Here is a 14341-nt window from a genome sequence, read left to right on the forward strand (position 1 = left end):
TCTCAGGCTGAGAGAGAGCGAGAGGGGTGGGGCGTCCACAACTTCACATTATTGCTATCCTTTCACTCTCATTTTCAGGCGCGTGGCTTTTACACGCAAAATTGTATCATACCTAAGCTTAAAAAGAAAAAATCTAAAAAATATACATAGCAGTGTGTAACACGTACTTTCATGAGCGCGTGGAGTAACCGAGAAGAATGTCTTATTCACAGGCCTCTCTCTCTCTCTCTCTCGGATAATTTCTTTGTTCTTAAATAAATTACGATTTTAATTTAACTTTATCTAATTTTTTAATTATTGGTTTATTCCGTTTCTTGATTCACCTTCTGTTATCATCGTGCCCTAGATCCATGTCCTTCTTTTTCAGGCCCCAGTTCACTCCATAAGCTTTCACTCTCTCTCTATTTTTCTCTGCATTTTTTGTTCTTTTTTTCTTCTTTCTCTCAGCTGTTTCTAGCCTGGGGAAACGTGGAACTACTTCTAGCGACTTCTCTTTTCCTTCATCATTGGTTTTTTGTAAGTTCAGTTTATGAATTTGTTTGTGGGGGTTTCTTCTGCATACCTTTTTGGTTGCGATTCAGTGGGATTAGATTACATTTCGCATAGGGATTTTTTTGTAGACTGCTAGTGTTGTTTTGGAATCTATTAGCGTTATTGGATGTGTATTTCGTCTGAATTTTGGTAGGATTTTGCAAGATTTTGGGGTGTAATTGATGAAATTTGTTTGGTTTCTGCTGCTGTGAAAGTTGTGGCTATTCTGGTATTTGATAGGGAATGGGAATTGCAGTTTTGATGAGCTAAGTATTGGGTGTTTTAGGTTTACTTTCGAAGTTTCTTTTGAGTTTTCACGCTATGGGTGTGTTAGAAGAGGAGGATGTATTGGTAGTGAATGATTTTGAAGGGTGAATATTGATTCTGAAGGAGGATATTGTTGGGGGTGGTTTGAGTACATTATGGGTTGCGTTTGTTGTAAGCCCTCTGCTATAGAGGATAGCAAGGAAAGTCCGAGGGAGAGGCTGTCGAACAAGACCGCGTCCGACCTGCAGGTGGCAAGAGTGACTTCGTCATCGAGGGAAGAAGCTTATCGATCTAAAGATCATCATGATGGTAATGATGTAAGAGTGACATTGATTAACAAGCAGGTGAATGGGTCGGGTCGATTGCAGAGTGAGATTTTTGAGAGGAAGAGGGAGAAGATGGAGCATATGGCTGCTCAACATCCTTCAATGGGGAGAATTCCGAAGGCAGCAGAGGGAGACCAAATTGCTGCAGGCTGGCCGCCGTGGCTGGCTGCAGTTGCTGGAGAGGCAATCAGAGGGTGGCTACCCCGACGAGCTGATTCTTTTGAGAAATTGGATAAAGTACGCTCTTTCGATAATTTACTTTTTGAATTGTTTTATTGGCCCCTTCCCAACAAACACACACCTAGAGAAGAAAGTAGGGAAAAAAATGGACACGCTACACACACCTCGTTTTGAAAATTGATGTTTCTAATCGAGCAATAGACGTCGAGTTGGCATTTTGTGAATGAACATAGTACTCTCCCAGTCTTTTCTTAAGAAATAAGAGATGCACTAGGTAATCCAACAGTGCCCTTTATTGGAGCTGTTCTTGCATTCACGTTATTTATTGAAGGCTGGAGCTGCCCCTCGCATACTTGTAGGTTATGGTGATTAACGTAGCTTGCTTTATGTAGATCGACTTTTTCAGTAGGATAATAGTAAATAATGAGCCTACGGAGTCCGAAAGTTTCACAATTTACACTTTTGTTTTGAGGAACAATCGAAACATACTGGTAACATACCATTTTTTTTGTTAATATTTGGAAATGGCTCTAGTGAAGATGTCTCATAGTAAGTGGGATATTACTTAGAATGGCTCAAGTGGTCTCTCGTCTGTGCATATTGTGCTTGTTCATTTTAATTTTTAGGATGCTAGTAATGATGCTTTGTTTTAAATCTTAATAGGATGATACTAATAATGAAGAAATGATCACTTGTGCAGATTGGTCAAGGGACTTATAGTAATGTATATAGGGCTCGTGACCTTGACCAAAAGAAAATTGTTGCTTTGAAGAAAGTAAGGTTCGACAACCTGGAACCTGAGAGCGTCCGCTTTATGGCTAGGGAAATTCACATATTGCGTAGGCTCGATCATCCAAATGTGATAAAGCTGGAGGGTCTAGTTACGTCAAGGATGTCTTGCAGCCTCTATCTTGTATTTGAGTACATGGAACACGACTTGGCAGGACTTGCTTCACACCCTGGTGTGAAGTTTACAGAGGCACAGGTAACTGCAGGATTTTATTCTATTATCATTTATCAATGTCGAGGTCTTCGCTTTTTAGTGTCTAATCAAAGCATTTTAAGAAACTACTTCTGCATACTCTCGGTTCACTTATTTATACTGAATCATCGAAGTTTGAAGTCTAATTTATCTTGGGGGCAGGTTAAATGTTACATGCAACAACTTTTGCGTGGACTTGATCATTGTCACAGTCACGGAGTTCTGCATCGTGATATAAAGGGTTCCAACCTTTTAATCGACAATAATGGCGTCTTGAAAATTGCAGACTTTGGTTTAGCAAGTTTTTTTGATATCCACCAAAATCAGCCGCTGACAAGTCGGGTTGTAACTCTTTGGTATAGACCGCCTGAGCTTTTACTCGGTGCTACTTATTACGGTACAGCTGTAGATTTGTGGAGTACTGGCTGCATACTTGCTGAATTGTATGCTGGGAAGCCCATTATGCCAGGAAGAACAGAGGTATATAAGTTTTTTGCCAAATTCTATATCGGACTTAAACCGAAACTCCTAGCTTATTATTATCTTATGAGATCTTGTTAATTCAATATTCATTTCTGGTCACTGGCTTTATAATATCTTATGAGATCATGCCTATGTTTTTTCTTGTCATAACATGTACCAATTAGAAACTGTGTGGTTCTTCATGTTTCTATCCGATGTTTGCTATTATGATTCCCGAGCTTATGATGCTTATCGAGTCAAGTATTTACACCGGCATTATGTGTTGTAGGTGGAGCAGCTACATAAAATATTTAAACTCTGTGGCTCTCCTTCAGAGNTTAGGATGCTAGTAATGATGCTTTGTTTTAAATCTTAATAGGATGATACTAATAATGAAGAAATGATCACTTGTGCAGATTGGTCAAGGGACTTATAGTAATGTATATAGGGCTCGTGACCTTGACCAAAAGAAAATTGTTGCTTTGAAGAAAGTAAGGTTCGACAACCTGGAACCTGAGAGCGTCCGCTTTATGGCTAGGGAAATTCACATATTGCGTAGGCTCGATCATCCAAATGTGATAAAGCTGGAGGGTCTAGTTACGTCAAGGATGTCTTGCAGCCTCTATCTTGTATTTGAGTACATGGAACACGACTTGGCAGGACTTGCTTCACACCCTGGTGTGAAGTTTACAGAGGCACAGGTAACTGCAGGATTTTATTCTATTATCATTTATCAATGTCGAGGTCTTCGCTTTTTAGTGTCTAATCAAAGCATTTTAAGAAACTACTTCTGCATACTCTCGGTTCACTTATTTATACTGAATCATCGAAGTTTGAAGTCTAATTTATCTTGGGGGCAGGTTAAATGTTACATGCAACAACTTTTGCGTGGACTTGATCATTGTCACAGTCACGGAGTTCTGCATCGTGATATAAAGGGTTCCAACCTTTTAATCGACAATAATGGCGTCTTGAAAATTGCAGACTTTGGTTTAGCAAGTTTTTTTGATATCCACCAAAATCAGCCGCTGACAAGTCGGGTTGTAACTCTTTGGTATAGACCGCCTGAGCTTTTACTCGGTGCTACTTATTACGGTACAGCTGTAGATTTGTGGAGTACTGGCTGCATACTTGCTGAATTGTATGCTGGGAAGCCCATTATGCCAGGAAGAACAGAGGTATATAAGTTTTTTGCCAAATTCTATATCGGACTTAAACCGAAACTCCTAGCTTATTATTATCTTATGAGATCTTGTTAATTCAATATTCATTTCTGGTCACTGGCTTTATAATATCTTATGAGATCATGCCTATGTTTTTTCTTGTCATAACATGTACCAATTAGAAACTGTGTGGTTCTTCATGTTTCTATCCGATGTTTGCTATTATGATTCCCGAGCTTATGATGCTTATCGAGTCAAGTATTTACACCGGCATTATGTGTTGTAGGTGGAGCAGCTACATAAAATATTTAAACTCTGTGGCTCTCCTTCAGAGGATTATTGGAGAAAATCAAGGCTGCCACATGCAACGATATTTAAGCCCCAACAGCCCTATAGACGCTGCGTTGCTGACACATTTAAGGATTTCCCTGCACCAGCTTTAGCTCTCATTGAGATGTTACTCTCTATAGATCCTGCTGATCGTGGCTCTGCCGCTCTTGCCCTTAAAAGCGAAGTATGTTATGATATGGGTTATATAATCTTTCTTATAGGTCTGTTATAATAGAGTATCCAATCTCCATCAAGTGTCTGCATCTCTCTCTATATTTATCTGTGTTGTATTTATTAAGTTGTGTTGATCAGTAGTGGTATACTTAGAATGTTTGGAGTTTTACTCTCTAGGGTCCTTGGTTCAAGCCATTGTTCAAAATTTATTAACTTAAAACCTTGTTGCTCACCTCGAGTTGGCGAAGTCTCTCTGGACATTACGTTTATATTCCTGACTGTTTCGAATTGTTTATTTCAGTTTTTTTCAACGAAGCCACTTCCTTGTGATCCTTCGAGCTTGCCGAAGTACCCTCCGAGCAAAGAATTTGATGCCAAGATAAGGGATGAGGAAGCTAGAAGGTATTTGTTATACTACAAAATATATCAAGATCTAGCGTTTATTTCTCTTGGATGTGGAATAGTATCAAGTTACATGCCTCACTAAAATCTTACGAGGAATAAATTTGTGATGTCTGATATTCGTAATGCATCTTGGGAATAAATTTACAAGGAATAAAGTTCTATAGATTTTTTGAAAAATACTTTTGGTTCAAAATTATTTAGGAAGTTAATCCAATCGCGCTCGAGGTTACTTTCAACATCACTGGGGGGACACAGGGATGGAGTTAATCCAAACACAGTTACTGGTTAATAATTTTCGACATCATCGGGAGATACTGATACTTGTATGGATGCAAGCCAAAACCATAACATGGACTCGTTGGATCGAGCTGACTTGGTTTGGATGGATTTTGAAGTTTATATGGTGATTGGTTTGGTTTCTGAAATATAAAACTAAACAGTTTGTTTTTGGAATCTCGACGATTTTGGTTGTTTTGCTAGACTTGAACCAACTCACTTACACACCCTAGATACTATTGCTTCTTTCTCTCTTGGCTGACGAGTGTCACGTTTCGTTCTAGTTAATCTTGGGAGATATTTTTCAGTTGATAGATCATAATTATGTTATCTTTTACACGATCATCCACATGTACTACACGGTTCCTATCTGTAGTTCTATCTGGACTTGCACGATGAGAACAATTTACACGTTTTCTAAATAACATACCGTGATTAATTTCGTAGACAAGGAGCGGTAGGAAGCAAGGGACACCGACATGACCTGCAAAGGAAAGATAGAGAGTCTCGAGCTGTCCCTGCACCTGACGCCAATGCCGAGTTAGTCTCATCAATGCAGGTAACTTTCTGTTGAACATTAAACGCAACCATTTTGTAGAGGTGTTACAATTTAGCTGCGGAGTCCAACTGATTATCCGACGTCTGTTTAAGCACGCTATTTTATCTTGAAATATTTTGCTAATAAGATCGCTCATATGCAGAAAAGACAATCCAATTCAAAGAGCCGGAGTGAAAAGTTTAATCCACATCCAGAAGAAGCTTCTGGCTTTCCAATTGATCCACCTCGACCATCACAAGGAGCAGAACGAACGGATTCTCAGGTGCGTCATCCTAAGAAAGCCTCACATTCAGGACCACTTGCTCAGCGGGCCGCTTGGGTAAAGGCTAGTAAGAACCCAGATGACGCTCCGAAAATCTCAACCGGGGCCGATACGTTCACAACTTCAGGACTAGTAGCACCTAGAAGAAGTATGCTGGGGGAAAAGTCTGACGCTTCACAAGGAGAGGTTAAAAAACTAATTGGCAGGTTTCCTGGTTCCTTCAAGGAAACCTCGGAATCCTCGATGCTACCCGACCAGAAGTTCTCAAATCACAGTATTGTAGGCTCACACGACAAAGAGCGGTGCAGCACCAAAGACCCTATAGTTGTAAGTATGCGAACGACGTATTTTACCGTGCCTTCAAGTGCATTTTTCTTGTATTTACCATGATTTTTTCTCAACTTATCTGCTTTTACCACTGTTTTCTGAGTATCTGTTCATGTGTACGTACTACTAATACAACAGGTGGGTTATGGCTCAAAGGGTCATAAGATTCATTACTCTGGTCCATTACTGGTTCCTTCTGGCAACATGGACCAAATGTTGAAGGACCACGATCGCCATATCCAAGAAGCAGTAAGACGAGCTCGGCTCGACAAGGCCAAGGCACGAAAGGTTCAAGTTGACGGGAAACAGATGTCGACAAATTCATTATTCGTCTCCGGTCGTTAACCTGGAAGATGGGTAGATATCAAAAAGACATCAAGTGCTAGAGTTCATTATTAGGGTGAGCAGATATCACACCATAAATATGATCAAACGATTGGGTGGTGGTTCTGCTGTACAGACAAGTCTTCCTAAGAACATCGAGTCGAGTCGAGGCTATTCTCTTAGCTCTAGTTTATATTTTAACGACGAAAAAAAGCAGAGAAAATTCTTCCTCTCTTCTCGCAAGGTAACACGTCGCAAATTATGTAGGGTTCTAAAATGTTTTGGCCATAGATTGATCTTATTAGGCTGTGTATAGTTTAAGTGGATGTGAGATTGTTTTCTTTCATTATCTTAGAGAATTGTTGAACCAGAGAAAATGGTCAAAGAAGCAGGCTGCAAATGCTGCAATGCAGTAGACTTTTCTTTCATTATTTCTCATTTCAAACCTTCTAATTCACGGGTACGTCGATGATGAATATAACGAGGCATTGACTCGATGCTTATTTTATCTTTTCAAGTATTGCCAATTCTAGCTATCAAATCATCCCGTCATTATTAAAAATTGATTCAGATCCCAATGAGTGATTCTTCAACTAGAAATGTGTAGATGCGAAGAAACTATTTGACTTGACTCCGTGAATTACCCTAAACACTTTCTTATAAACACTTTCTTAAAAACGAAGAAATTATTTGACTTACTAAATTTTTTAAAAATATAATTATCCATTGTATGGATAACTGTGCAACAATTTTGATTTATTTATTTATAAAAGATAACTTCAAAACTAAATTTAGAATGATAAATAAAAGGGAAAAGACAAAGTCAAAGTCAACGACCTCAAATTCTTTTTAGTAATGATTTTTGGCACTAATTTTGGTGGCAATTTGGAAATGGACTTAGATTTCCACATATTTGGAAGTGAAGGCTGTTATAATAATACCCCAATTAGGCTTAGCTACCTTTTTATTTTCTTTTTTATCCTTTAAGTTTTGCCACGTGTCAATAAAATCATATCCACGTGGACTAAATCAAAATCAGTGGATTAACTTGACAATTACTAACAAACAAATCAACGTATATATGGTTTTATTTTTTAAAAAATTAATAATAAATTTAAGCTGGTTTTATATAATTTAAATATATTGAAATTTTATTGAGGGGATGAATGGGTTGTAATATTAAAATTTTAATTTTTAAAAAATTACGTGAGAAAAATATTATATTATATTTATTTAATATTATTAGATTCTTTTAGGCTATTTACATTTTTTTTTTTAAATAGAAATTGTCCATTAAAAAGATTCTTTTAAATACTTTTTTAAAAAATGGAAAAAAAAAAATCTTACAAGAGAATTTCGTAAGTTTTGAATTGTAATAGAACAGAGAATATAATCATCGTCCTCCATACCGTTTAGCTAGCCACTAGAAATCTCTCTTTACCCTCGAGGCTCACCTTACAAGGCCAGACTCACTTCCTCCTCATTCAAGATGGGTCCCCACAAGACCTCGACTCCAAAGATTAAACATACATCTCTAATTGTAAAAGAAAACAAGAGCGAGTAAGGAACGTTTTATTTATTCAATTCTTTCCCGGCGCACAAAATACAACCGATTGAAGATCTAAAAGAGGTGAAAATGAAAGACAAAAAGAGAAACATGTTGGGAAAAGGCATATTAATAATATGCTAATTAATATTGGCACTAATCTTGGTTTGTTTTGTGTTTTTAATTGTAACAAATTCATTTACACTGGTTTTCCCCGGACTTAGCTGCCAAAACAAGTCTAGCTATGAGACGGTGAAGCCGTTGAGCTCCTTCCCCTGGCTTCAGTTTCATCGGATCCCCCACCGTCGAACACTTGGGCTGCCCTCCGCACCAACCACCAGGCGTCAAATCTCCTTTGTTCCGACCAAGCAACTCCCTGTCGATCTTATCCAACACCGCGTCGTCTTGTCTGAACTTCCGAGCAAACGCCGCATTGCTCCTCATTATCTTCTCTGTGTCGTTGATACTAAGTATGTGTGGATGCTGTTTCGGCGGAGTGTCCCATGATATGTAGTGTAAGTCGTGGTTCACCGCCGTATCGGCGAACTCCGGTACGTTGCAGATCACGGTGTGAAAATAACCTTCCGGGGACGACACGAAATTACTGTAGTACATTAGAAGTGTCCTTGGAAGATTGTCCCAACCCCAAATCATATACTCCACAAATGCACGAGATAGAACCATCCATGCCGAACCTGCACAATCAAATATAAACCGAATCACCTCAACGGTCCAAACTCACCGTTACCAAATATTGTCCTAGGGAGAGGTTCCACACCCTTATAAAGGGTGTTTCGTTCTCCCCCTCCCCCTCAACATAGGCAAGTGCATACTAGATTCAATTTAAAGAGGAACACGAACCAGTAAACAACTTGAACGCTGTTGGCAATGTTCGTGATGGATTGACACCAAAAATGTCGGATTTGGTCCTCAAATATAGACCGGGATCAACGATCAACGGCATTGCTCGTTTATCCCTGTTGAATACAATCAAGAACAACAGCTCTACAAGTATAAGTACTTTGATATGTTTAAATATGAGAGATGTGAGGATGGTATACTAACTCTTTCCACCCCAACTGGCTCGTATGCTCGAGAAAATTGAGGTTTCGATCTAAATTCATGAACGTATAAAGAAGATCTGCGACGTAAAGTGAACGGAATTTGAATCAAAATGGATTAAGATGAACAAATTCATGAGTTAAATGACAAGGAACGAACCATCTTGAGTGACAAGAGGATAATCAGAAGCACTGAGGTTGATAAACCAATCCCAATCCTTACTCCTCTTAAGAAGAATGGCACAAGCATGGAGAGTATTAGCAACCATGGTAGGTCCTCTGTAAGTAACCATATTGGCTTTGCTGATCATGAAAACATTATTAACTTCAACAAAAAGCGATTCGTTTCCGACTCGGAATGCCAATTCCAATCGCTCCTCTACAGGTGATTCGAGATCCAAATGAACAACATAATGATTCAAAGGGTGATATAATGCTTTAAGAATTCTCCATAGCTTTTCCAAATCGCCTTTCGACCCGGAAATCAAATAAGCGAAACGAGGGATGGTTGGTCCAGCCGGAGGTGGAGGTTGAACAAACTTTGTTTCAGCAAAAACACCACTCGTGTAGTTCATAGTCATTCGAGCGGGAAAGATAGCGAAAAACGAATTGATCGTGTAAAGCGAAGAGACGAGACCCATGTTGAAGAAGGTAACAAGAAGAAAAATGCATATCAATGAGCTTATCACAAGAGGAAACATCCATTTCCTCTCCAAGTTCAAGGACCCCATCACAAGATCTTATCATGGATTGATATCAACTCCAGTTTCAATTGATATCAACGCCAATTTTCCCAATATTTTGATAACAACAAGGCAACCAAAAGACAACCAAATGGCAACCTCAAGCAGTCCAAATTCGGAGAAGGCCCTTAACAAATGCAACAAATCAATAAATTATACTTCACACCAGGTTGATGAATACCAACAAATCAACATTTTATATTAATGTTCAATGAACAATCACCTCAAGCTTCGCGTGAACTACTAGCTCAAGTAGTTTAAAGGGAAGAAAGAACACAACCCAAAATTCTAAACCAAAACATTGCTATCAATGATGAACAGCCAAATCCAATGACGATATTGAAACGTAATAGATAATTAAGCAGAAACCCTAGTTTATACATTCCAAATCAGGCAAGACATAGCCAATGAAGATTGATTAACAACATTTTTCATTACATGGGAAGCCATGGAACAGTCCAAGAACAACAAAATGCCATGAAAATCCAGCAAAACAAGAGCAACCCAGATGAACAGATCCTCAAATCATTAAACAGAAACCAAAAGTAGAGGGAAAAACATCAAAGAAATTCAAGAAACCCATTAAAAAAACAACCAAAACGAAGAGTAAATCAAAGAAACAAACGATTTCACGAATACCCACAAGGGAATAATCGCAGGGGAAGATGAAACAGCAATACCCAGAAGACAAAAACACCAAAAAACAGAATCACAGCACAAGAAACGAAATGGGGGGAAAGGGAATACGTAGAACACAAGGAAGAAACGCAAGAAGAATGAAGAGAGAGAGAGAGAGAGAGAAGAAACCTGGGGGGTCGTTGATGTTTGAATGGCGTTGGTTCGTGGCGAAAACAAATAGAAACAAGCAATAGAAATCGGAGAGAATTGAAAGGAAATGGGGAAGAGCTTTTTTGGGCAAAAGGGGAAGGAGGAGGACAAGTGTTTATATGAAGAAATGGATGAAAAACCTGTTCGGATTTCTTCGGCCTATTTGCCATTTGTTTCCCCCCATTCCTCGCGTTCATGTGAAATTCAACGTATCTCATAAGCTTCCCTTCATTTCAATTTTCAAACCATCCCGGAATCTTGTGGACTGTCTCAAAGTTTTTTCCCTTTTTCCATTTTTTTTTTAATCTTTCAACTCTCATGTGTCAAGAACCACAAATTTAGGTTAAAAATATGATTTCGATCTCGTTCCGTTGTCGATTATCGCAAATTCAACTAATCTAGACATATATAAATGAAGATTTGAATCTCGACATTCATTGTTTTTCAACTAAAACAACGCACATATGTTATTAGAGATCAGATATTCAAATTCTCAAGTTTAATGTTATTAGAGATCAAATATCCCTTCGTTTAGCTATATATAATTGACATAAGAGGTCATATGTTCCAATTTACTTAACTAAAATATATATATATATATAATTAATTAATTAATTTTAAAAAAATTGAAGATTTAATAATTAAGATAGATTTAAAACAATAAAAGACAAAAAAAATTTATGATAGTAATAATTGAATGTGGAGTTTATTCCTTTTTGGCAGTTAAAATTATATTTTGTTGGAAAATAATTAATTAAAAAATTATATATATATATATATATATATATATATATATATATATATATATATATATATAATTATAATTATATCGCAAGTAAAATATTTTAAAATTAACAATAAAATTAAATTGATTCTGTTCAACGAACTAATGCATAAAATTTTTATTTATCTGAAGTAAGTTAACCCAGTTCGTTCATAAGCCAATTTAAATCGTACGAGTTGGGTTGAGTTGGTTAAATTTTTCAAATTATGAGGTTTATTTTAATCCATTTGTCACCGTATCTATAATTATTATTAAATTGTCGTCGTAATCAAAATTAATAAAAAATAAATAAAATGTTATTATATATACATTTTTTATTTTGGTTCGTGTACTTGAATTAAATCTTAGAATATACATCAAAATTAATATTTATTTAATCAAATAAAGATTAATTTGGAACTAAGCAATACAAATAATTAATACATATGGAAACTACACGAGACTATTTAAACAAAAAATATATATATATTTTGGTCAAATAAAATTAAATAATATTTGAAAATAAAAATATGGAAATTGTATCATTCAAATTCAATGGCATGGTGGCTCTCATGCGATTACCTATTCAACGATTCAAAGTTTTGATTTTTAAGCATCCAATTTCATTTTTATTAATTAAATATCATAAATGTTTTATTTTATTGTAGAAATTTGATTTCCCATAATTAATTTTTATTATTTTAATCATTAGCCATGTGCTTTACATCGTTTTTATTATATATATTTTAGATTATTTTTTAAGCAAAATAAACCAAATTTTATTTTCCTAAAAAAGAAAAAAAAAATGGAATGATGCTAAAATTAGTTAAAATTTTAAAATATATTGATAATTGGAATGAATAAATAAATAAGGAACGAATTCATAATGACGTGATCAAAATTGAATAACGTGACCTTTAATAAATATAATCTAAATTTATCGAAAATTTTAGTACGGATATTCATACGACGTGAAAATCAGACAAGATCGAGTTGAGTTAATTTTTCTTCGTTTGAGATTAATTGAACTGTGTTAAGAATGAGAAATAGAATTTGAATCGAAGTGTATTCTCATTAATATTCACATAGGATACAAGTTATCATTTAATATCTACCGATAAAGAAAATATAAACTAATTAAATATTGAGAATAAAATAAAATATATTACTAATCAAATCATAAAAAAAAAAAATATATATATATATATATATATAATATCTTAAATATATTTCATAATTAATATATTATCCAAATATTATATCTCAAAATACAGTACGTTTAAAATACCCCATTTTCCTTTATTTTAATATTTAATTTAAACGACGTTTGGCTGCGATTTATTTTTTCCTTTTTTTTAAAGCGCTTGGCTGCGTTTTCTTAAAGCATCCAAAAAATTGGATAAAGTCCACTTAATAAATAATAATAATTATTATTATTATTATTATTATTATTATGTTGGCTATTTTAAAGAAAGAAGAAATAACAAAACCTCAATTCTCGACTATTGATGGACCTGGTTGGATCGGTCATATAACCTTTCGGGGTCGGTTGTGGCTGACCAATGAAAAATTGTCTTAAGGGCATCGTGGTTATTGATTTCTCAAGTTCGAATGATGTTCATATATGGTTTTTAGTCCATGGGCTTTTATAAGCTATGTCGAGTTTAGAGTCAAGAGTACATTCTTCCATATTGATTTGAGCTTGATCGATCCACGTTTAGTTAGGTTCTGATTGACAAACATGGGTCGGTCTCCACAATCTTATTTAGTCCATTTTGGGTTAGCTTGTATACAACTATGGCAACCTACATAAGTCGGCTTCCTCTATTTTGGTCGGCTTATACAACTCAACCTAATTTTTTTAGTTTACCACTCTAAGTTGGTTTGTTTTAAGATATTCATCTAGTAGACCCCGGTCTCTCGAACTCTTCGTTGACTCTCGAATTGAACTACTCAACTCTAGGCAATGGTAGCCTGACTTCTCTACTCGGAATAATTTTTAGAGTGATTAACCAAAAAATAAAAAATAATAAATAAATAATAATAAAATATATATATATATATATATATATATATATATATATATATGTAAAAGTATTAAAAGTGTTTTTTTTTTAAAGTGTTTTCAAATTCTTAAAAATTGAATTTTAATACGAGTAGTTATATGACAAATAGCACCCATGGCCTAATGGATAAGGCGTCTGACTTCTAATCAGGCGATTGTGGGTTCGAGTCCCACTGGGTGTGTCTCTTATCTTTTTTTAAGATTTTTTTTCCACCTTAATATAATATACTAATGTACGCCGATGATCTCAAACTCAACTGTGTCAAAATCTCGTTTATACCGTTTTTTTAAATCAAGATTTTCTAACTTTTTTACGAGACGTTCGATCTTAGCCATTGAAATATTAAATTTTCTAGATAATGATTTCAAAATTTTATGAAATATTCTTAAAATTGTATCTAATTTTAAACTTCTTATTTATTGTTCTATTTTTCTTCAAATGCCCTAAAACTAGAAGCATAGGCTATGATTACTAAAGTCATTCATTATTTCCATTTACATGACTTAAGAACCCGACCAACTTCAACTACTCAATTCAAATCGTAAAGGTTAGATTGAGTAAGGTTTTATTCGAATTTGATTCATTTAATTTTTAAAAAATTTAAAATTCGGATTAATTTACGAGTTGATATACATATATATATATATATATATATATATTTTAGTCAACCTCACCAACAAAAAAAAATAGAGTTACAGTTCAACACTATCCTTCAAGTGTCTGATATTTGAGATTTTTTAGATTTTAGCTTTTAATGTAACCTGTA

General features: G+C 35.5%; 2 protein-coding genes and 1 non-coding gene across 4 annotated transcripts; 2 read left to right on the forward strand and 1 right to left on the reverse strand.

The window, feature by feature from the left end:
• Positions 1 to 302: 302 nt before the first annotated feature.
• Positions 303 to 6999, forward strand: LOC111800181 (probable serine/threonine-protein kinase At1g54610). Its single transcript, XM_023683775.1, has 8 exons — positions 303 to 1361; positions 2005 to 2289; positions 2449 to 2766; positions 4198 to 4425; positions 4717 to 4817; positions 5544 to 5655; positions 5798 to 6244; positions 6383 to 6999. The coding sequence occupies exons 1-8, from the start codon at positions 954 to 956 to the stop codon at positions 6587 to 6589; spliced, it is 2106 nt and encodes a 701-aa protein (XP_023539543.1). The 5' UTR covers positions 303 to 953; the 3' UTR covers positions 6590 to 6999.
• A 1229-nt stretch (positions 7000 to 8228) lies between these two features.
• LOC111800126 (beta-glucuronosyltransferase GlcAT14B-like) lies at positions 8229 to 10930 on the reverse strand. Of its 2 annotated transcripts, none has more exons than XM_023683716.1 (5): positions 10726 to 10930; positions 9336 to 10045; positions 9180 to 9255; positions 8976 to 9091; positions 8229 to 8809 (listed from the first exon to the last, which is right to left on the reverse strand). In XM_023683716.1, the coding sequence occupies exons 2-5, from the start codon at positions 9904 to 9906 to the stop codon at positions 8310 to 8312; spliced, it is 1263 nt and encodes a 420-aa protein (XP_023539484.1). In that variant the 5' UTR covers positions 9907 to 10045; positions 10726 to 10930; the 3' UTR covers positions 8229 to 8309. The 2 variants fall into 2 exon arrangements, with proteins under 2 accessions (XP_023539484.1, XP_023539492.1); XM_023683724.1 differs by lacking the exon at positions 10726 to 10930 and adding an exon at positions 10562 to 10719 and having other exon boundaries at positions 8310 to 8809.
• Positions 10931 to 13683: 2753 nt separating this feature from the next.
• On the forward strand, positions 13684 to 13756 carry TRNAR-UCU. Its single transcript has one exon. It is a non-coding gene; the product is annotated as a tRNA-Arg (tRNA).
• Positions 13757 to 14341: the final 585 nt, after the last annotated feature.

Source organism: Cucurbita pepo, chromosome LG01 (genome assembly GCF_002806865.2).
Source record: "Cucurbita pepo subsp. pepo cultivar mu-cu-16 chromosome LG01, ASM280686v2, whole genome shotgun sequence".
Lineage (NCBI taxonomy): Eukaryota > Viridiplantae > Streptophyta > Magnoliopsida > Cucurbitales > Cucurbitaceae > Cucurbita > Cucurbita pepo.